The following is a 21,571-nucleotide window of genomic DNA, read 5'->3' on the forward strand; positions in this document are numbered from 1 at the left end:
ATTAGGAAGCATATACATACACCACGTGCTTTGCCTGTACCTACAGTTCACCAACTGGTGGCGTAGCCATCGAGAGTACAGGCAGTACAACTGTGCCCAGGGCAGGATAAGTCCAGGGGGTGCTAGGGCAGGATAAGTCCAGGGGGTGCTAGGGCAGGATAAGTCCAGGGGGTGCTAGGGCAGGATAAGTCCAGGGGGTGCTAGGGCAGGGTAAGTCCAGGGGGTGCTAGGGCAGGATAAGTCCAGGGGGTGCTAGGGCAGGATAAGTCCAGGGGGTGCTAGGGCAGGATAAGTCCAGGGGGTGCTAGGGCAGGATAAGTCCAGGGGGTGCTAGGGCAGGATAAGTCCAGGCACCTGGCTGTCAAAGAAGAGCGCAGTGATACATCAAGCGGAATGATACAGGAGCGCGGCGGCGTACCCTCAGTCATTCGTCCCGCCATCTCACTGCACGGCGTGTGTAGTAGTAGCAGTAGTAGCAGTACATCGTATCTCGCCAAACTTCACCGTTACTACATTAAATATGGGGAAATTGATCTCGCTGAATGCGTTTTTCGCTTCACATGGCGCGTATCAAGAATGCATCCCCTACCGCGTTCAACTCACTGTGCGTATTAATCGCAGCACATTACTGGCGCGAATTATGTATTTATTAATCACCAGATACGTGGCTACGAAACGTAGGAAGTGAAGATGGCGTGCCGCCACCCTCTGCGAGAAAAAGCGCGTTTCGTATCCCGCGTTGGCTTTCGCCTTCACGGATAAAACGGGTCGCACTGCTACCGTAAAACGATCGTCAGAAATTGCATCCTCTTCTTGGGATCAGGGGGAGGGGTGGGATGTGTTGTGGCGGCGGGGGGGGGGGGAAGTATGAGTGAGTGGTATCTTTTGGCAGCTGAGATGTTTAAAAATAACCTCATTTCCCCTTCCACGACTGGTGGGAAATGATGGGTAGAGGGAGAATTTTTGAGCATCTATGAGCTCGGCGAAGCTTGTTTTTGTTTTAAAGTTGAAATGTTTGACTTGGAAGCGCAACGCTTTATTTTTGTAGAATTCATACCAGGAAAGCCGGCCTCTGAAATCCCAGGGCCTTGTCGGAAAAAAAAGGGGGGGGGGGTGTGAAAGTTACTGCTTGTGTTTGAGAAGACATTTGACTCGTGACGCTACTTCCATTTGTATTAATATCAATTAATTAATTAGAAAAATATCATCATTAATAATACAGCATCTGTGACGATTATTTGGCGATGTGTAAAACATCGCCACTGGTGAGACAAAGGCGGTCGGGCGTGGTGCCGGCCACCCACTCCCTCGTGCGTCGTGCTGCTACTCACTAGAAGAGCACTTGCCCCAAACAGTCTGTTAGGAGGCTACACTGGGGGGACCTTTGTCTTTGTTTCCTCCCCTAACACCACGACGTGGCCCTCCCTCTCCCCAGGCGAGTTCGGCTCGGTGATCGAGGGCCGCCTCGTGAGGGAGGGGGCCAGCAGCGAGGGCACCAAGGTGGCCGTCAAGACCATGAAATGTACGCACGCACACACGCACGCACGCATGCACGCACACACGCACGCACACACGCATGCACACACGCACGCACACACGCACGCACACACGCACGCACACACGCACGCACGCACACACGCACGAATTTCCACACGCAGATTTCCACACGCGCACGCATTTCTCCGTACACATGCATTTACACGTGCACACACACACGTACAAACGCAACTCCACGCACACGCATACACGCGCATTTCCAAGCACGTACGCATTTCCATGCACGCACGTGCACACGCATTTCCACGCACACACGTGCATACGCATTTCCACGCACGCACATAGACGCACATTTCCACGCGCGCACATATGCACGCCTTTACCCGAGCCCTGCCTGCAAATCACGGCGCGGTTCCCCATTTCCTGCAGGAGTGTCTGTTTCAGATTAAAACAGTCGCACAGAAAGAAGGAAAAAACATAACAACTTTCCCCCTCCGCCTGCCTTTGGGGTGTGTGAGTGGCGCAGAGGTGGGAGCGAGCGGTTACAGTGGAGTGGTGAGCAGCGTGGTTGCCGTGTGACCCTGGTGCCAGTAATTAAACGGCGGTCCTGGTCCTCGGTGTAGAGAGGAGGTTGTGAGTCGCGCTGCTGCTGCTGACTCGGAGGGTTCCACCGTCAGCTGTTAGTGCAGGGGGACGACCAAAGCAGGCGACCTTGTAGTTGACCCCGCTGGCGACAGGAAGCCAGCGAAGGGAGCGGATACCGTGAGAGACGGCGGCAGTTTAGGGGAGGCCTCAAAAGTCCGGCGCTGGATAAATCACTGCCGCTGATAATGTATACGGTGCGATTTTCGCCCAAACTTGATTTAGCAGTTGGGGGAAAATCCCATGGTCTATGACCTCTGAGCGCAGCTGAGAGCCTGCCTGCACAAGTAACTGCCGGAGGGTTTGTCCTATTTTTATTTTCTACCTTTTAAATCTCAAAATAAGACAGTTGAGATGCATGAAACGTCGTAATATTGCCGACGGCAAAAAATGCACGACAGGGTGGTGCTGAAGTTGTTTCGTTAGCTAATATCGGTCGCCTTAAATGAGCGCCTTGGTGGTGTGTAAACATCAGCGCTGCGGGGACAGAGGTGGCCTGATGTGGCATTGGCCACCCCCTTACGTGCCGGGCTGGAAACTTCATAGGTGCTACTCACTAACAGCGCTTGCTTCAAAAGTTTGTTGAGGCTCCACGGGGGATCTTTGTTGTTGTTTTTTTTGCAGTGGACATTTGCTCCCGGAACGAGATGGAGGAGTTTCTGAGCGAGGCGGTCTGCATGAATGAATTTGATCACCCCAATGTCCTGGGTCTCATTGGTAAGGATGTATCTGTGGATTCTACACATATGACTACTATAAACAATGTTTTTATTTTATGGCTGCTGCTGATTGATGATGATGATGCTGATGAAAAAACGAGGTAGAGTGTGTCATTATAAGAACTACGAGACATGACGATGGCTCGGGAAGGCCTTTATCCAGCAGTGGATCGCTTCTGACCAATGATCACAATGATGATGATGATGGTGATGCCTACAGCAAGAAAACGAAGATGGATAAATCACGATTGTTTGATAAAACAAAGTTTTTACTCCAGCGATAGCTATAAGTGGCGGACGACGCTGGTCGTCTGTTTGTATTTGGCCGGGGAAAAAAAAAGCAAAGCACAAAAGCCCGGCGAGCATTCCGTCCCAGGAGGTCCGGGGAGAGCCGTGGGAACTCCTGGGCGCCTTGCAGCGTTCCAGCGTGAAGCAACCAGGCTGCTGCGCGACGTGGGAATGTGACTGCGATCCATCGCGGGGCCACGGGCCTGAGAAAATAGTTGCTCATCCCGTGAGCCCGCCCACCAGCCCGCCCACCGACCCGCCCGCTCGCCCGGGGTATGGGGAGGGTACCGGCCCCGGAGCCGTGAACTGAGCTCCCACGTTAAGCCCCGATTGTACGTACGTACACGTGCGTTGAACCTCTTTCACACCGTCTGTAGCCAACCGTGCTAATCGGAGAGGTGCCGTCCCTTCTCACCTCGCGTCTCCGCATGCCGAAGGCACGTTTCACACGTGCTCCGCTCGTCCCTAGTTTACACAATGTATACACGTAGCTGTCATATCTTGTGAAACATCAGAGCCACACAGAGCGTTGCGTTGTTTACTGGCAAGCGCAGGGACGTATGAATGGCCTTGCTTGTTCAGGCCATTAACCAAGCTCCCATGTTAAGGCACCGATTGCACGTGTATGTACACGAGTGTTGAACGTCGTTCTCACCGTACGCAGCCAACCGTGCCACAATTACACTGGTCAACACACTTTTTCTGGCATAAGGTATTCCAACGGTTTTTAAGGTAATTTTGGGGTGCTGATTCCAAATCTGGCATCAGTTTTTGTCTATCACATCAGGTTTTTGAGATATCAAATATTGCATGTTCAATAAAAACTGCGGAAGAGAAATATTAAATAAATGTGGATATCTTCATAAAATGATATTATAAACACACTATCCTAAAAATACAGCACCATATTTTAACACTAAAGCAGTCGCTGACTCGCAACAACTTGCAATCATAAGCGACAGAGTTAATTTCGGGTAAAATCAATGAAGATGGGGTATGCCGATAGCATACAAATGAGATGTGATAGAGCAAATCTGAGATCAGATTTGGAATCAGCACCCTGAAATTAGACCAGTGTTATTGGAGGTTGTGAGCAATGTCCAGGTTCCGCCCAGTAATCACGCGAGGCTTGAGCCGTCCAGGGGTCGCGGCCCGGTGAGTGTTGCCCGCAGGGGCAGGTCCCCTTCGTGACGGGAGCCGCTCGCTTTTATCCGTGCTGCCACGCGAAACTGGTGATGTTTTTGTAAAAAAAAAAAGATCTGTAACAATAATTAAGGAAGAAGCGGAATATTTCGCAACTCCGATTATCACGGTTGGCTCCGCGCTCCGCAAAAGAAGTTCAACATACATACAGTATAGAATGGCAACGGTTTCTGATGTTTAGCTCCCTTCGTTTTTAGAAGGAAGCTTCCAGAATCCGAAAACACATCGGACAGGATTCTAGATTTGAAGCTTTCGTGACTGCAAGGATTCATACTCTTAGGTTTTTTCGGTAAAGTCACGTAGGTAAAAAATAATTAAAATAAAATAATAGTAAATGAAAATAAATCAATTAAATCACGACTTGTGTTGCCTCCAAAACGTCGTGATTTAATAGATTTATTTTCATTTATTATTATTTTATTTTAATTATTTTGTACCTACGTGACTTTACCGAAAGAACCTAAGAGTACATCGGACAGGACTTGCATGTTGTCCATTGACTGACAGGAAACGAGCGTTGAAATACGTACTAAGTAATTATTTAAATTGTGATGCTGCTGCTGCTGCGTTGGCAGTGACCGCACAAACAAAAATAAAACAGCATGACACATTTGTCAACAGCGCTGTGGCCCTAAAAGGAACAACTATGTACATAAAATAAATATAACATTTCTTCACTGCAGTCTGGAGGGTAGGGGGAGGGGACGATGTGGGAGGACGGTGGGGGGGGGGCGGCAGGGGGGGGGGAGGGGGCTGAACCCAGGGATCCTTGTGACTCACGGATCCGTGGGCATCCGTGTCCTGTGCCTTAGTGGTGATGCTGGACCGCGAGTGGGCCATCCCTGCACCGCATGGCCCCCGGTTGCCAAGCGGGTTTGGGAAATGTTGCGTTCAAGTCATCAGAGAGCAGTTGTTGCACACTTCCTTTTGGCGTCGGGCAACGGAGTGGAACGTGGGCCGATCTTTTACGTAACGCGCGACCACCGTCTTCCTGTTCATCGAAGTTGTCCTGACTGTTAGTGTCGTCATCATCGTCCTCGTCGTTTATTGTAACAGCAGAACCTTTTGGTGTCGGGCAACGGAGTGAAACGTGGGCTGATCTTTTACGTAATGCACGGCCACCGTCATCCTGTTCATCGAAGTTGTCCTTACCGTTAGTGTCGTCATCATCGTCCTCGTCGCTTATTGTAACGGATATTTACTTACATGTTTTGGTAATTCCCCACCCCACCCCCTCCACCCCTACCGTCTCCAATGCATTGTGTTCTTGTTGGCTTTGTGTCATGAGGCGAAGAATCCATTGAGACATCTCGCAGAGCGCTGCATTGCCCTGCCCCCTGTGTCAGAGAATGACCGTGGGAAGGGATTTTTCACCGAACCTTTCACTCAATTTTTGTTCCTTTACACTGCAGGCATCGCGCTTTCCCACACACTCTGCTATGAGGTTTGACACTTGACCGTTGAACCGAAATGTTTAATTTTCAGAGCTGGACATTTTGCTAAATTGGGCGAAAAATCCAAATTGCCGATAGTGTAGGTTTTTTTTTTCCTATTTGATTCATTGGTGACCAGGCTGACACCAAAAAACTCCCCACACTTGAGAATCCGGTTAAATCACGGCTGAGACTGTGAATTCTGTGGGTCTTTATGCGAGTCTATGGGTCTCTATGCGAGTCTATGGAACTCTATGTGAGTCTATGAGTGTCTTTGCGAGTCATTGGTGACCAGGCTGACACAAACAATTCACCGCACTTGAGGACCCAATGAAATCATGGGCGGCTGAAACCAGGAGTTCAAACCCAGAATTCTCATTTGTGGCAGCTCGGTGCTCTGACCTCTGACCTTTGTCTTCCCAAGCCACCTTAACAATAGTTTCAGGAGGCACCATGTAACCAAACAGGTCACACTGCAGCTCGTTCATTTCGAATAGTAGCAAGGCACGATGGGAGGACCAATCTTCTGGTCACAAATAGCGGCGCTGGCTCGGCGCAAAGAAACTCCGAGCCATTCGTCCTCCTCGATCGTCCCCGGCGTCGCTGTCGATTCACTCGCTTATTTACTCAAACCACGGCACGGCAACAAAATCTAAGAAACAAATCGAACCGGCAACCGCTGGATTGCAAGTCCAGTGCGCTGCTGACCCTTACATGGGATACCACCATCAAACAAAATCGGAGCCCCAAAATCCTCATCTGGTATCTGATGCGACGCGTGTGGTACCCGCCCGGCAGGAGTGTGCATGGAGATGTCCCAGCAGCACCGCATGCCGCGTCCGATGGTCGTCATCCCGTTCATGCAGCACGGGGACCTGCACAGCTTCCTGCTGCGCTCCCGCATCAGCAACCAGCCCACGGTGAGGCTCTGCCACTCGCCGCTCGCCACCACTCGCGCGCGCCCGTCGTCCAGGGAGACCCCGTTTAGTTCCCCGCCGACCACGCTACGCTCTACGCCACTGCGGCCGCACGACCCCCGAGCCCTTGTGGGGGTGAGGGGGGGGTATAGATGCCGGGAGCGGTGGTGTAGCGGTTAGCGCTACGCTGCGCTATGAACCTGACGACCCGGGTTCGATTCCCGCTCACGGCCAACACCAGTGACGATTATCTGAACCGGTCCTGGGCCTCCCCTAGGTCGACTCGGCCTCAAATTAGTACCCAGTGTGGTGTGTAAATATCGCCACTGGGTAGACAAAGGCGGTCGGGCGTGGTGCTGGCCACCCACCCCCTCGTGTGCCGTGCCAGCCTTTATAGGTGCTTCCTAACAGCACTTGCCCCTACAGTCTGTTAAGGCTACACGGGGGATCTTTAGATGCCGGGAGCACGCGGTCTGCCAGGACAGGCTCGCTCAGTCCGAGCAGGCCACCCCCTCCCTCCACCTCTACAGCGAGACGTCTGTGTCGTGAAAAGTTCACCCGCAGCGATGACGACGCCCGCCCGCTCCATCGGAGGAATTCTCGCTTCGCTAAAACTTATGTGCGTACATACGTTGAGCTTCTGTTGCACCGTGCCGAGCCAACAATGCTCATCGGAGGTGCTGTCCCCCCTCTCGCCTCGCGTCTCCGCGTGCCACAAAGGCACGTTTCACGTGTGCTCGTCCCTAGTTTACGGTGTACACGTAGCTGTCTATGGCTGGTGAAGCATCAGAGCCAGATATGTATGTGTGTTGAACTTATTTCGCACCGTACGTTATTTACTGGTAAGCACAGGACATATGAATAACCTTGTTTGTTCGCAATTTCTCTCTCTCTCTCTCAATCTCCCCTTTCCCACCTATACCTATCACATCTACTGGTCTTTCTATCTCTCTCTCATCCCCCCATCGTTCTCATCTTGTTCCTTCCACCTCCCATCTATCCCCTCTACCATCTCCCCCCTCCATGATCTACCATCTCCCCCCTCTATGATCTACCATCTCCCCCCTCCATGATCTACCATCTCCCCCCTCTATGATCTACCATCTCCCCCCTCCATGATCTACCATCTCCCCCCTCCATGATCTACCATCTCCCCCCTCTATGATCTACCATCTCCCCCCTCCATGATCTACCATCTCCCCCCTCCATGATCTACCATCTCCCCCCTCTATGATCTACCATCTCCCCCCTCTATGATCTACCATCTCCCCCCTCCATGATCTACCATCTCCCCCCTCCATGATCTACCATCTCCCCCCTCTATGATCTACCATCTCCCCCCTCTATGATCTACCATCTCCCCCCTCCATGATCTACCATCTCCCCCCTCCATGATCTACCATCTCCCCCCTCCATGATCTACCATCTCCCCCCTCCATGATCTACCATCTCCCCCCTCTATGATCTACCATCTCCCCCCTCTATGATCTACCATCTCCCCCCTCCATGATCTACCATCTCCCCCCTCCATGATCTACCATCTCCCCCCTCCATGATCTACCATCTCCCCCCTCCATGATCTACCATCTCCCCCCTCCATGATCTACCATCTCCCCCCTCTATGATCTACCATCTCCCCCCTCTATGATCTACCATCTCCCTCCTCCATGATCTACCATCTCCCATCCCATCTCTTCTGCTTTTTCCCCAATTTCCTCTTTTTTCCTATCATCTCCCTATTCTCTCCCATCCTCCCCTGCTCAACCAACGCCAACCCCCCCCCCCCCCCCCCGCGACGTCTGACCCCTGACCCCCGCCCGTCACGCCCAGCTCGTGCCCCTGGACACGCTCGTCAAGTTCATGGTGGACATCGCGGGCGGCATGGAGTACCTCGCCGGCAAGAACTTCATCCACCGCGACCTCGCCGCTCGCAACTGCATGTGAGTGCGTGCCGTCGTCATGGTGGATGCGTCACTTTGTCGCCCATCTCATCCAACTTCATCATCGCCCACTTCCCTCTCCACCATCGCCCACCTCCTCCCTCTCCCTTCATCACCGGCAGTCATCCCTTCTGGCGACGCACCCTGCCCGAGCCCACTCTCCATTTCTGGACAGTCGCAGCGAACGATGTCCCCCTGCTTAGCCCGCCGCTTGTCGTACGAAACTTTTGCTCATATTTTGCTCTCGCATCGTCACCGCACCGCACACCCGCCGTTGAACCCTCCCGTTCACTCTGCCGCCCGCTCTGCCGCCCGCCCACTCGCCCGCCCGCTGTCGCTCACCCCGTGTCTCCCCTGCGTGGCCGCAGGCTGCACGAGAACATGACCGTGTGCGTCGCCGACTTTGGCCTCTCCAAGAAGATCTACAGCGGCGACTACTACCGGCAGGGCCGAATCGCCAAGATGCCCGTCAAGTGGATCGCGCTCGAGAGTCTGGCCGACCGGCTCTACACGTCCAAGAGCGACGTGGTGCGAAACACACCCACTCACTCACTCGCTCACTCACTCGCTCGCTCGTATGCATCCCCAGTATAGCCCCAGTGTAGCCTTGAAAGGCTGTTGGGGCAAGGGTGGTTAGAGAGGAGCAGCTATGAAGACCGGCACGGCACATACAGGGGTGGCTAACATCATACCCATCCGCCTTTGTGTCCTCAGTGGCATACCAGGTATTAATTTGAGGCTGGGTTGACTCGTATACACAAGCACATACACAACAACAACAATTGCCGTTCGCCACTAAAACGCCGTGACGTCACCACGACGCTTGAGCCAAGCTAAGTGCACTTTGAGTTCACGTGAAGTATCGAGGGCTCGCTGGCAGGAGGTCACGTGACACCCAGGTGTCATGGGTAGACTGGGAAGACGGACAGACGCACCAGCTGCACTCCCCACTGCGCCAACTCGCGGCGTTTTAAGCCGTCCCGGTGCGGGGTTAGTATCCGGTGAGAGCATCACCGTGACTGACCGCCTTTGTCTCCCCAACGGCGGCGCTCACAAAGCCGCACCAGGCGCGGTGCTCATTTACGGCCGAGTCAAGCTCGAGTAGGGCCAGGGCCGCTTCAGATAAACACTCTCTTCACCGGTGTTGGCCTTGCCCCAATATCGAACTCCCCCCACTGCTGTCATCGTATGGACGGGGGCTCCGAGCCGGTGGGATCGGTTTCTCACCGGACGGAGGGGGGGGGAGCCAAGAAGTCCAACTTCCTCTCGCCGGACGCGGAAAAATATCTGCCTACGCTGGCGTCTGGCTGCCCCTCGACGCTCTGCGTAATCGCGTTCTCCACTGCTCAACAGCTGGAAGCATCTGTTGACTTTTTGCGCGGAGCGATTGACAGCACGGCAGCGGGATTTTCACTTGCATGTATTGCTATGTTTTCTTGGTTCTTTCGGTAAAGTCACGTAGAATGGAAATAATAAAATAATAAAAATAAAACATAATAAAATAATTCTCACGACGTTTCGGCCACAACGCAAGCAGCCATCCTCAGGTGGAGAACAGGTATGTCGAGAAGACAGTCATTCAGAGTCATTCAGACTCTGTCTTCTCGACAGACCTGTTCTCCACCTGAGGACGGTCGCTTGCGTTGTGGCCGAAACGTCGTGAGAATTAATTTATTATGTTTTATTTTAATTATTTTATTATTTCCATTCTACGTGACTTTACCGAAAGAACCAAGAAGATGAATCCCTGCAGTCACGAAAGCTTTAAATCGAAATATTGCTACGTTGTTGCACGTACGTATGTCGAACCTCTTTCGCACCGCACGTAGTCAACCCGTGGGTCGTCGAAGGGTGCGGCACGTTGTGTCTGTGTGCCGTGGTTTTGTGCGGGTTTTATATCGGCCCGGTTTTCCGCAAACTGCAGTTCCTCGGACTCCGTTCATCGAGTCTCAAACTTGCATTCCTCGGTCCGTACCCAGGTCGCTCTTGCTAATGAGGCTGCATCCTGGCGGTCGTTTTGAGTTCTCACCTGGTTCATAAACTTCACTGGACGCGATCCTTCCGCGTTTTGCAACTTAAGTTGACGCATACCGCCCGCGTCGGATGATTGGTCATCCGTACGTGCCACTGAGTTACAGCTGAAACATGATGGAGATTCATCGACGAGCAATTGACCATTATAGATTTTCATTGTTAGAAATATTTGTTTAAGTTAAAGTGCCATTGCTGTGTCTTCCTCACACTTGCTTTGCTTTTATTAATTCTAACTGCAGTCGATTCATTCTTCCGTGTCTGCCACTACCTCTCCATTCAAGTGCAAATTACATCGATGCACACTGCACACGAGTGATGTTTGCTTTAAACTGAAAAAAAAATGACGCTCTACGAGAACAAGATTTAGGAAAATTCCGCCCGTTTCCTTTTCGTTTCCCTTCCTCCGTGGGAAAACTGTTTGGGAGGGATCTCTTCCACAGCTGTTCGCTGACAACTCGGGGTTACGCACTTTGCTTGCGAGATTTCCAAATGGATTATCCAGCTTGCGACGTGACCGCCGCGAGCACGGTTGGGAATACGTTGGGAAGTAAGGAACCACAAATGTTGGAGGAAAATAAAAAATAAAACCCACGTGAACATCTGTAGTTCGTTCGCAGTGCACTAGGCAGGTGTGCCTACTCAGAGTCTGGTGCAGGGTTTGGGAGGGCAGGTCGGAGTTGGGGAGGCAGAGGGGGAGACCTGAACCAAGACACCATCAAGGACAAACATATCCCGTAGAGCCTCAACTGACCCATGCAATTTTTAAACTCTTTTATTTTTGTGTTTAGTTTGTTGTCCTTCCCCCCCCCCCGCACCTCCGATTAGCACGGTTGGCTATGTACGGTGCGAAAGAAGTTCAAGATACATACACGCAACCGCATGTTTGCACAAAGACAAAGATTCCCCGTATAGCCTTCAACAGGCTGTTGAGGCGAGTGCTGTTAGTGAGCACCTATTAAGCTTGGCCAGGACGGCACGCGAGCCAGTGGGTGGCCAGCACAATGCAAGGCCGCATTTGTCTCCCCAGTGCTGATGTTTTACACACCTCATTTGAGGCTGAGTCGACTTAGGGGAGGCCCAGGATTTGGTTCACTTATAACAAAGCTGCAATTACACGCACACACCCACGTGCACAGACGCACACACACACACAACACGCACGCCCACACACACATTCAGTCGGGCACCCACATGCACGCACATGCACGCAAGCACTCGCACGCGTTATTCCTTGACGGTCTTGTTCAAGGAATGTGCCCAGAAGTCAAAGTTGGCTGGCAGCTGTGCGCAACTCTGGGTGCAGCACACGTCTGCCTGGTTCTTCCTGATGCCCCACTCCTCCCTACTGTCGGGTCCCGTCATCCACGGCTGCTGTAGAGTGATCCAGTGTTCACACAAGCGGCTTGCATGCAAAGCATGTGTTACGGGTGTGTGGGGTGTACACGTAGGGCTGTGTGTGTGTGGGCACGTGCGTGTTTGTTTTGGGAGCGTGTGGTTAGCGAGCTCCGCTACAAGCCCGGCTACCCGAGTCCGACTCCCGCTCATGGCCAACAGCGGTGACGATTATCTGAACCGATCCAGGGCCTGCCCTAGGTCGACTCAGCCTCAAATGAGTACCTGGTGTGTAAACATTGCCACTGGGGAGACAAAGGCGGCCGGTCGTGGTGTTGGCCACCCAACCCTCTTGTGTGCCGTGCCGGCCTTCATAGGTGCTCGCTAACAGCACTTGCCCCAACAATCTTCAAGGCTAAATAAAGGATCTTGTTCGTGCGAACCAATACTGTGGTCATGCGATTGTTCAAACATTGAATCGCGTGTGTGCGTGCATGTGTTTGGCTGCCATGGGCATGCTATAGAGCGGGCATGCTATACATTGTGCACGAATTATATTTTGTCTAGCCATCGAACAAAGGCGGTCACTGCATTGTCCTTTTTCAGATGCGCTTCTGCGGCTGTCTGGAACGCTCTTCCTTCTGATATATATATTCAGTAGCCACTGGAGCTGTGCACTTTTAAATCATCATGTAGATTGAAGATGTGTTTCTTTAGAACTGCGTTTTGTGTTTCTTGTTTCTTATCCCCCCCCCCCGCACCTTCGATGAGCACAGTTGGCTACGTACGAAGCAAAAGAAGTCCAACATACATACATGCATATTGTAACAGCCACATGTCAACCCACTTATTCATATGAGTTCATTATTCATATTCATTATTTATCCAGGAAAGCGAAGCTGAAGCCAATTCGGGACTTTCGTGAAAGTCGTGAATTGGCTTTTTTATTTTAAGATGTTTTCATTCAATGTACGATTTATGTTGTTATTATTATTATTATGACACATGTGGGAGGACACCGGAGCGCCCAGAGAAAACCCACGCATGCGAGGGGGCAACACGCTATCCCCGTATAAATAGATCAAAGGGATGGCGATTAGCCCACTTGCTGTACTGCCTTCTCCTGGCGAGCCAGTGTACGGCTCCTCCTCAACGCCCACGCGAAGGGAGTTTCACAACATCCGCGCGTGTGTGTGTGTGCGCGTCATCCACCAACCCTCGCTGCCTCCACAGTTGCTGGATTAGAGGCCCTCCCCAGTCATGGGAGTTGTTCGAGTAAACTTTACCACGCTGGTCACTGCGGGTTGGTGTAACGGTGGCTTCGGGCCCGAATGAGTCGGGTTTAATCGCCACACATGTTCGCCATGAGTTTCGCCAAAATTTTTGGCCATGATTTGAGCCAAGATTTTCGCCAGGGCTCATTGCTCGGTGCCTCTGACCGCTGCGCCACCGCTCCCCCTGCATTGTATACCGCACGTGGGTGGGGGGGAGAGAAAACCCATTCCTATAGCTCAAAAGCCCCCTTTGTGCCGTCTGTCTGCACATGCAAGAATAGGAGCGGGGTTACAACCCCTGCGCCTTTAATTTGACACGGGCGCTCGTTTCAAGGGAGCGGTGAAGGAAAACCGCCGTCTCATTCAGTGAAGAGCACAATCGCTCCCTTTTTTAATCTCATCCGAGACCGGTCTGACCCGTTCGGTGCTCTGTTGATGGGTCCTATAGTTAGCCTGACCCATGTGCTTGGCTAACTTGGGGGGGGGGTGGGGGTGGGAACGACTCTTCATACCTGGTTATATCCAATACAGGAAGTATTGATCTGAAGTCCATGACAGCGGCCACTTTTGTGATTGATGCGAAGTAAACACACTGCCTGGGTGATTAACGTCACGTCGTGTCGTGTCATGGTGGGGGTGGGGGGACGTTGTTTGTCCATACTTCCCCGCGTTGGTCAGTGCGGGTTGGTGAAGGGGAGATTCGCCCACGACCGCTTTGGATATCACTCGCCCACTATTAGCAGCAGCCGGGAATCGAACTTCAGGTCTGTGGGTTCGGAGCGCGGTGCGCAATGCGGCCTTTCTCAATCCATTGCTGTTGTTGGCCTCCTGGTGGCTTCCCGAGGGCCTTCCCACGCAAATATGGATCATTATGAGGGTCATGTGACCACGTATGTATGTACAGGTATGTTGATCTTCTTTCCCGCCGTACGTAGCCAACCCGGCTAATCGGACGTGCGCCATGGTAGTAGGTGTGGATTGGAAAAGGCGTGGATTGGCAAAGACGCCGCTTTTGCTGCGTGTCGTCATTCCGCGAATAATAACCCGGCTGTTTCAAACCATAGACACTGCGATCAGCTACCCAGGTGGCCATCGTTGCCATGCGGTTGGTGCCAATGTCGGCCCATCGTGTTGCTAACGCTGCGCGTTTACTAGGTATATAATGCAAGCCTAAAACGCATTGCGGCGATGGATACACGCGTGATTCTGAATAACGTTGACCGGCGAAGCCGCCCCTAAAACGTGCGGAACTCTGTCCCTTGACTGTCGTCGCAGTGGGCGTTTGGTGTGACCATGTGGGAGATCGCGACGCGGGGGCAGATGCCGTACCCCGGCATCGCAAACCACGAGATCTACGACTACCTGCAGCAGGGCCACCGACTCAAGCAGCCGCCGGACTGCCTCGACCAACTGTGAGCGGACAGCAACAGCCGCTAAAATCGCTTTTGACATCACCACAACGCTTGTGCCACTCGAGTTGCGCTTTGAGGCCACGTGAAGTGTCGAGGGCTCGCTGGCGGGAGGTCACGGAACAGACCCTGGTGCCCTGGGTTGACTGACCGAGATGACTGGCAGACGCACCAACTCTGCTCCCCACTGTGCCAACTTTCTGCATTTTAGTCGCTCTGGCACCGCCTCGCTCGTTGTTGTGAGCGTCGCTCCTCTGCCCACAGTCTCACATGTACACTTCAAAGACTCATTTGGCGAGTCATAGATTCGCACGGAGACACAGGCTCATGTAGAAACCCATTGAGAAACTAACTTATTGCGTTGGCAAGGGCACCATGATCATCATCATCATCAGTGTCATCTCAGTCAGGACGGGCGTTCACAACCCACGCAGCTTCCCACGTGAACTGGTCACATATATACCAAGACAAAGATCCCCCATATAGCCTTTGATAGACTCTTGGGCGCAAGTGCTCTTAGCGAGCACATATGGAGGCCGGCACGGCACGCGAGAGGGTGGGTAACCAACTCCACGCACGGTCTTCTTTATCTCCCCGTTGCTGATGATTTCCACATTACGACAGGTAATTATCATGTAAGGCTGAGTCGACCTAGAGGAGGCGCGGGAACGGTTCAGATTAATCGTCATCGGTGTTGGCCTAGAGCGAGAATTGAACTCGGGTCGCCGGGTTTGTCGCGCGGCGCGCTAACCGCTGAACTACCACTCCCCATACATACAAACATACAAAGATCCCTCCTATAGCCTTTAACGGACTTTTGGGGCAAGTGCTGTGAATTGAAGGCTGGCACGGCACACGAGGGGGTGGGTGGCCAGCGTGCCACGCCTGGCCTTCTTAGTACAGACACGCACAACACACATTAGGTGACGGTCGGGTGGAGGGCAATAGCGCCTGGCAGAGTGCACAGCAGAGGTCGCAATCGGGTACCCGATACCCGTACCGTACCCGATACCCGGCCGGGTACGGGTACCCGTTTGCGACCTGGTGCGGCCGGGTCCGGGTAAGGAATCAAAACCCGTTTGCGACCTCTGGTGCACAGGTGGTCAATTCCAGTTCACCCACCCATCCCTGCATGCCCCCCTCCCCTGGCCCTGCTGGGGAGGGCAGTACAAATCCCGTGCGTGTGGCGCCACCTGGTGGTACAAAGCGGCCGGTGCATCTGCACCGGGCAATGCTGGCGGCCATTATTTTGCTTTGTTTCGGCTTTGTTTTGGCTTTGGTGTGCCCAGGAAAGCCTCGATCACCAAATTTCGTGACATTTTCTGGAGGGTCTTGCCAAGTGTTGGCAGTCGGGGTTGGATGATTGTCGAGTATTTTTTTCAAATTTCGAAGCTGTGGACATTGGAAAAACCATTATAAGGAATCCTCTACTTACGAACATTCGACTTATGAACTGTTAGAGATACGAACAAACCTGCCCGTATGTCCAGTTGCCTTTTCGGACCGAGAGTCGTAAGTTAAACCGCCGCGCAATAGATGGCGGTGATGGCATCTACATCTGCAGAACGTGAAGAACCAGCGGCATCTACATCTGCAGAACGTGAAGAACCAGTGATATCTACAGAACATGAGGAACCAGTGGCATCTACATCTACAGGAGATTATACAACTTTTGAAGCCATGCCCCGTGTTCCGTGTACACGCCGTACAACACGTTTGTAATCGACAGGAGTAAAATTGGACTTGCGAACAAAATCGACTTACAAACAGACCTGGAACTCATTCGTAAGCAGAAGAGTCCCTATACTATTATTGATTAATAGATAGTTTCTTAATTCAATTGTTTGTATAAAATAAATTAGCTTACAATTTGCATGCACCCTGGACGCACACCTTGAAAGGGATTTTCCATCTCAACGGATCGGTCCGAGTGAAATATTTCAAAGAATAAAACAGTTTCCACTCCCTAAGGCTCAAAACACATTCGAAGTGCAGATGGTGGATATCGAATGCAACATAATATGATCACATTCACATTTAATTTGGAAAATTGTAAATATTACACTCTCATGTGCATGTATCAATGCTTGTATGTATGTTGAACTTCTTTTGCACCGCACGTAGTCAACCCTGCCAATCAGACGTGCGGAAATGCTTGCAGACTATTGCATAAAACCCTAAAATAATCATACTAGTTTACAGCCCCTTCGTCAATCCACTGCTGGATGAAAGCCTCCCCTTGACGTGTCAGCCGTGGGTGTTGGTGAGGCCACCGCTCACCACCGATGACAACCTGTGGGCAGGAATCAAACTTTTAAGGTTGTTTGATTCAGAGCGTGGTGCACGAACCCACTGTGCCACCGCTGCGCTTCACCCCCACACATACATGCATACCCCGCCGGAGAAACTACAGTGCCGCTAATTGGAAACATCGCACGCCACTGGAAAGGATTGTTACTCCTCGGTGCCACGTAGGCGCTGCGGCTTCGAAGCCCCGAAGCCCCCTACGGTCGTCACTCCACCGCCCCGACTCGTTTCCTTTGGGTTGTGCTAATGGCACAGGCCTCTAGGTGGGTGTGTCTGTCTGTCTCTCTAGCAGCAGCAGCAGCAGCGTTTAGCGCGCTGCGCTACCAACCTGGCGACCCGAGTATTATTCCCGCTCACGGCCATGAACACCAGTGACGATGATCTGAATGGGTTCTGGGCCTCCCCTAGGTCGACTCAGACTTAAATGAGTGCGGGGTGCGGGTGTGTAGTCGACATCGCCACGAGTGAGAATAAGGCGGCCAGGGCGTGGTGCTGGTGGCCACCCACCCGCTCGTGTGCTGTGCCGGCCTTCATAGGTGCTCGCTCACAGCACTTGCCCAAAAAGTGTATTGTGACTATACAGGGGAGAATGTTGTCTTTGTCTCTCTCTATGAAATCGACATGCCCCCTGTTTCGGTGCAAGCATCTTGATGCCGCCGAATCGGTCCACATCGTATTGTGTTGAGGATTTGTAAGAAACCAAACGATCGGCGCGGTTGGCTACATACGCTGCAAAGAAAGATCAACTTACGTACATCATGTCCATCATTAAGTGGTTGCAGGAGACAGTACAGCAAGTGCTCTTATTTGTTCCAAAGTGACTGAATACTCCCTCGTGAGTTTCCTTTTATTCCAGACATTCTTGCTGCCTCCCACACATCAACAGAAATGCTCAGAGAAAGCCCCCCCCCCTCCACCCCTTGCTCCCCCACTTTTTTTAAGGAGGATCTCAATTTAGGAAAGCCGGTTCCTTATATAAGTGCTTTTGCATGTGTATGGAAAACCAAAGTGGCAAGCACCATACTCTGAAACTCTCCCCACGACGAATGTCCGTGAGTGTACACACGCCCACACGTACGGCCCCTCATGTCGCAGCGGTTAACGCGCTGTGCCACAAACCCGGCGACCCGAGTTCCATTCCCGTGGTGGATATCTGAACCGGTCCTGGGCCTCCCCTGTGTCAAACTCAGCCTTGAACGAGTACCTGGTGCGGTGAAAAAAATTCGGCACGGTGTGCGTAGTGTTGGCCACGCCGCACCACTTTGTCCATCGTGCCGGCCTTGAATAGGCGCTCGCTGACGACGGCACCTTCCCCATCGGTCCTTGCGTGGTGACACACGGGATCTCTCCGTCTTTTGTGTGCCGCAGGTACGACCTGATGTACGGCTGCTGGCACCTGGACCCGACGCAGCGTCCCAGCTTCACGTCGCTGCGGTACGAGTTGGAGAAGATCGCCAAGTCCCTCCCGGAGGAGCTCTACGTCAACGCGGACCAACTCGACAGGGGCCGAGCCTCCGCCGCCACCGGATTCTTCTCGGAGCTCGGAGCCTGCGGCGGCGGTGGCGGCGGCATCGGCGGCGCCGGGGCCGTGTGGTGCGCCGCGGATAAGGACCACGGCGCCGGCGGTGACGCGGCGGCGGCAACGGTGGTGGCCGCGTTTGGGGACCTCGACGATTGCGGCGACGATGGCGGCGCCGCGGGATGCTGCCGGCCCGTCGCCTCGTGCGCGACGGTGCACTGCGAGGGCGCCGGCGATTGCGCGGAGGCGGAGAGTCGCTACGTTGTGCCGCCGTCCGCCGCCGCCAACGGTCCCGGCGAGGCGCAGGCTTCCGAGCGAGACCCGGCGGCCACCGTCCCCGACAAGGCGGTGTGATGACCACGGAGTGCAGTAACGTGGTCGTGGCGCGGGGGGGGGGGGGGGCCCCCGGGTGCGAGGAATGAGATGAGGGGCAGGGGTGGCACCTGAACCTGCCCGCCACCCCCCACTCTCTGCGTTTCTCGGCGACCCGGGACCCTCTGGCCTGTGGGCCCGGGTGGCAGTTGCACCGCCTTCACACTCGATTGCTTCTTCTCCGTGCCGGAAATGACAGACGCGAGGGTCTGTGGGACAAGCAAGTTCATGCGTTTGCGGCTGTTAAATGCCACGCATGACGTCGGTCTGCTTGGACGCTGAAGCTTCACCGCATGCGGGGAGAGAGTGACTTACAGCTCGTATTGAAGCTGACGACTTGGGGTAGTGTCATCAGGTGTTATTTTTGTTGAAACGAGCAAGGGAAATGAATAAAGATGGCAAAACAAGATCAACAGAGGATGTGAGAGTCTGTGCGTTAAGCCCAATGTCGGTCTCTACTACCGTTGCCTTTTATACTCTTACAGGTAAACTGCAAATTACGCTCTTGTCGGCACTGTTTAATGTCTGACAGCGAAACGTCAGACAACGTGTAAAAAACAGCACCACGGTACAACCCGAAAACACATCGGAGGGTTGTGCACGGCAACACAAGCGTGGAAACTTGCGCGGCTGTGTGTGGCGCACGGTTGCTTACGAAATGCTTGCGTTGCCTCAAACTGCATGCTGTCTGTCAATGGTTTTGTTTCTGTGCGTGTGGGTCGTTGCGCAAGCATTATATTATATCCATGGGAGGTAACGTCCTCCACAGCACAAGATGAAGGAACTCCGCTCAGATCGTTTGAGATGAACTTCCGATTCCATGGAGCGTTCGTTGTCAGAGGGAGCGTAAATCAACAAAGTCCACGAAAGAATTACAAATTTAAAATGCATCGGTGGAATTGTCGCTTTATGTAAAAAATAACTGCCCGACTTCATGTAATGTTTCATCACGTTCGGTAATTGTTGCAGAAATTTGTGTCGCCTACAAAACAAATGTATATGCAGCTTTCACGGTAATTACCGATAGATTTTATCTAACCACATCAATCATCGGTTATTAAAAAGTCAATCTTGATTCTCTTAAACCCTGCTTTGTACAATCAGTCACGGGGTTTTTTTTTAATCTTGTTTTTATTTCGTATGTACGTGTAATTTTGTATGATTCTTGTAACCAAACTTTGCACAATGTAACATTGCCAGTGTATACCTTTCAACCACTACAGTGAGGTGGTCTGCATTTTGCACTAATATAGACGTTCATGTAATGCCCTCATTGTAATGTTCGTGTATCAGAAAATAGTCTTTTCAGAATGTTGTAGAAATATTTGACCAATTACTGCCGGAGACTCAAAGGGCTACAGGCCATGAACAAAATGAAGTATTAATTAAACTAATTTACATCCAGAATAGGGTGAAGCAGTGGTTCGTACATTTCACCAGGAAAAACCATCAATCTAAGTTTGAGTCCCAGACACAGCTAACAGCAGTGGCGAGTGATGTCCTAACAAGTCCTGGTTCCCATTCCCCTGATCCATTGACCAACTCGCACCGACCAGCATAGCTTTGGGGCTGCCTTCATCAAGCAGTGGATAAATCATGGCTGATACGACTGCGTACATCTTGTCACGTGTCATATGTTGGCATTTCAATGAGACCTTCGGAAACACAGCCACCTATGTAGTTCTTATGTTGGTAAAATAAATGATCATTTCAAAAAAAAAAAATTATTTCAATAATTATTTACCTGGGAAAAAGCCCCTTGTGTGTACTGGTTTTTTTTTTCAGGGAGGTCTTTTCCAGGAGAATTTGGCCAAATCCATTTGTTTAAATTGAGTTTTTTATTTTTATATGGAAGAAAATTCAGGCTGCCCGCAGAAAATCCCGCGCATAATAAGAGGATAACCCTTAAACCCCTGCACATCTGTATTTAAGAATGTACTTCATGACAAGCTGTTACAGGTTGCTGTTTGTGATATAGTGAAAATTAAATGTATAATCTTTGTAAAAAAAATATTTTGGTACGTAAGATTATCCAACGTGATTTGTAAATACAACGTTGTACTAACAGCCAATGCTTTGTCATGGATTTAGAACTCAATTGTTTATAACCGTCAACTCTTGACATTTTTTACATTCGAAATTTTGTACACGTGAAAAATAAAGAATAAATCAAATGTTGCTACTGTGTATTTTGTTGTATTCCCCGAAAAAACACACTTTTTAGACTTTTTTTTTTGATTTGGCAATCCGATTATTACTGTCATTTTTTTCGGTGATGCTCCTGCATTAGAATCAGAACATATATTTATACTGGAGGAATCTGGTGAGCTATAAAGCTCTTTCACAGATGTCCACTAGGGGCGAGTAATAACGTTACAATAACAAACAATAAAAAACACGAAAGGAGTGCAAAGGTAAAAAATCGCTTTAAAATTGTATAAAATAAAACTAAACTATGTTTTATCTTACAAGGTAAAGCCCATTAAGCTATTAGCTTATTTTTCAGAAGCGACCCAGCCACTAATGATATCTCAACAAAGTAGATTATCAAGTGGAAATATATAAACAATGCACCCCAAAGGGCATGTAACATAGAGATATAATATTTAAAAAAATACAACGAAATCGACAATAACACTGTCTTAAGAAGAATATATGTAAGGTGACGTTTCAGGCAATAGCTCT

At 51.4% G+C, this 21,571-nt stretch overlaps 1 protein-coding gene across 2 annotated transcripts in view; it reads left to right on the top strand.

Moving 5' to 3' along the window:
• AXL (AXL receptor tyrosine kinase) overlaps window positions 1–21,064 on the top strand; it is a 72,265-nt gene extending 51,201 nt beyond the window's left edge. For both annotated transcript variants that reach the window (XM_078606206.1, XM_078606208.1), the window contains exons 13-19: window positions 1,436–1,522; window positions 2,764–2,856; window positions 6,581–6,702; window positions 8,530–8,639; window positions 9,008–9,167; window positions 14,555–14,691; window positions 18,364–21,064. In XM_078606206.1, coding sequence (XP_078462332.1) covers window positions 1,436–1,522; window positions 2,764–2,856; window positions 6,581–6,702; window positions 8,530–8,639; window positions 9,008–9,167; window positions 14,555–14,691; window positions 18,364–18,868 — 1,214 coding nt within the window. In that variant the 3' untranslated portion in view covers window positions 18,869–21,064. The remainder of the gene's footprint in view (window positions 1–1,435; window positions 1,523–2,763; window positions 2,857–6,580; window positions 6,703–8,529; window positions 8,640–9,007; window positions 9,168–14,554; window positions 14,692–18,363) is intronic.
• Window positions 21,065–21,571: the final 507 nt, after the last annotated feature.

Source organism: Lampetra planeri, chromosome 25 (assembly GCF_965212315.1).
Source record: "Lampetra planeri chromosome 25, kcLamPlan1.2.h2, whole genome shotgun sequence".
NCBI classification, from domain to species: domain Eukaryota; kingdom Metazoa; phylum Chordata; class Hyperoartia; order Petromyzontiformes; family Petromyzontidae; genus Lampetra; species Lampetra planeri.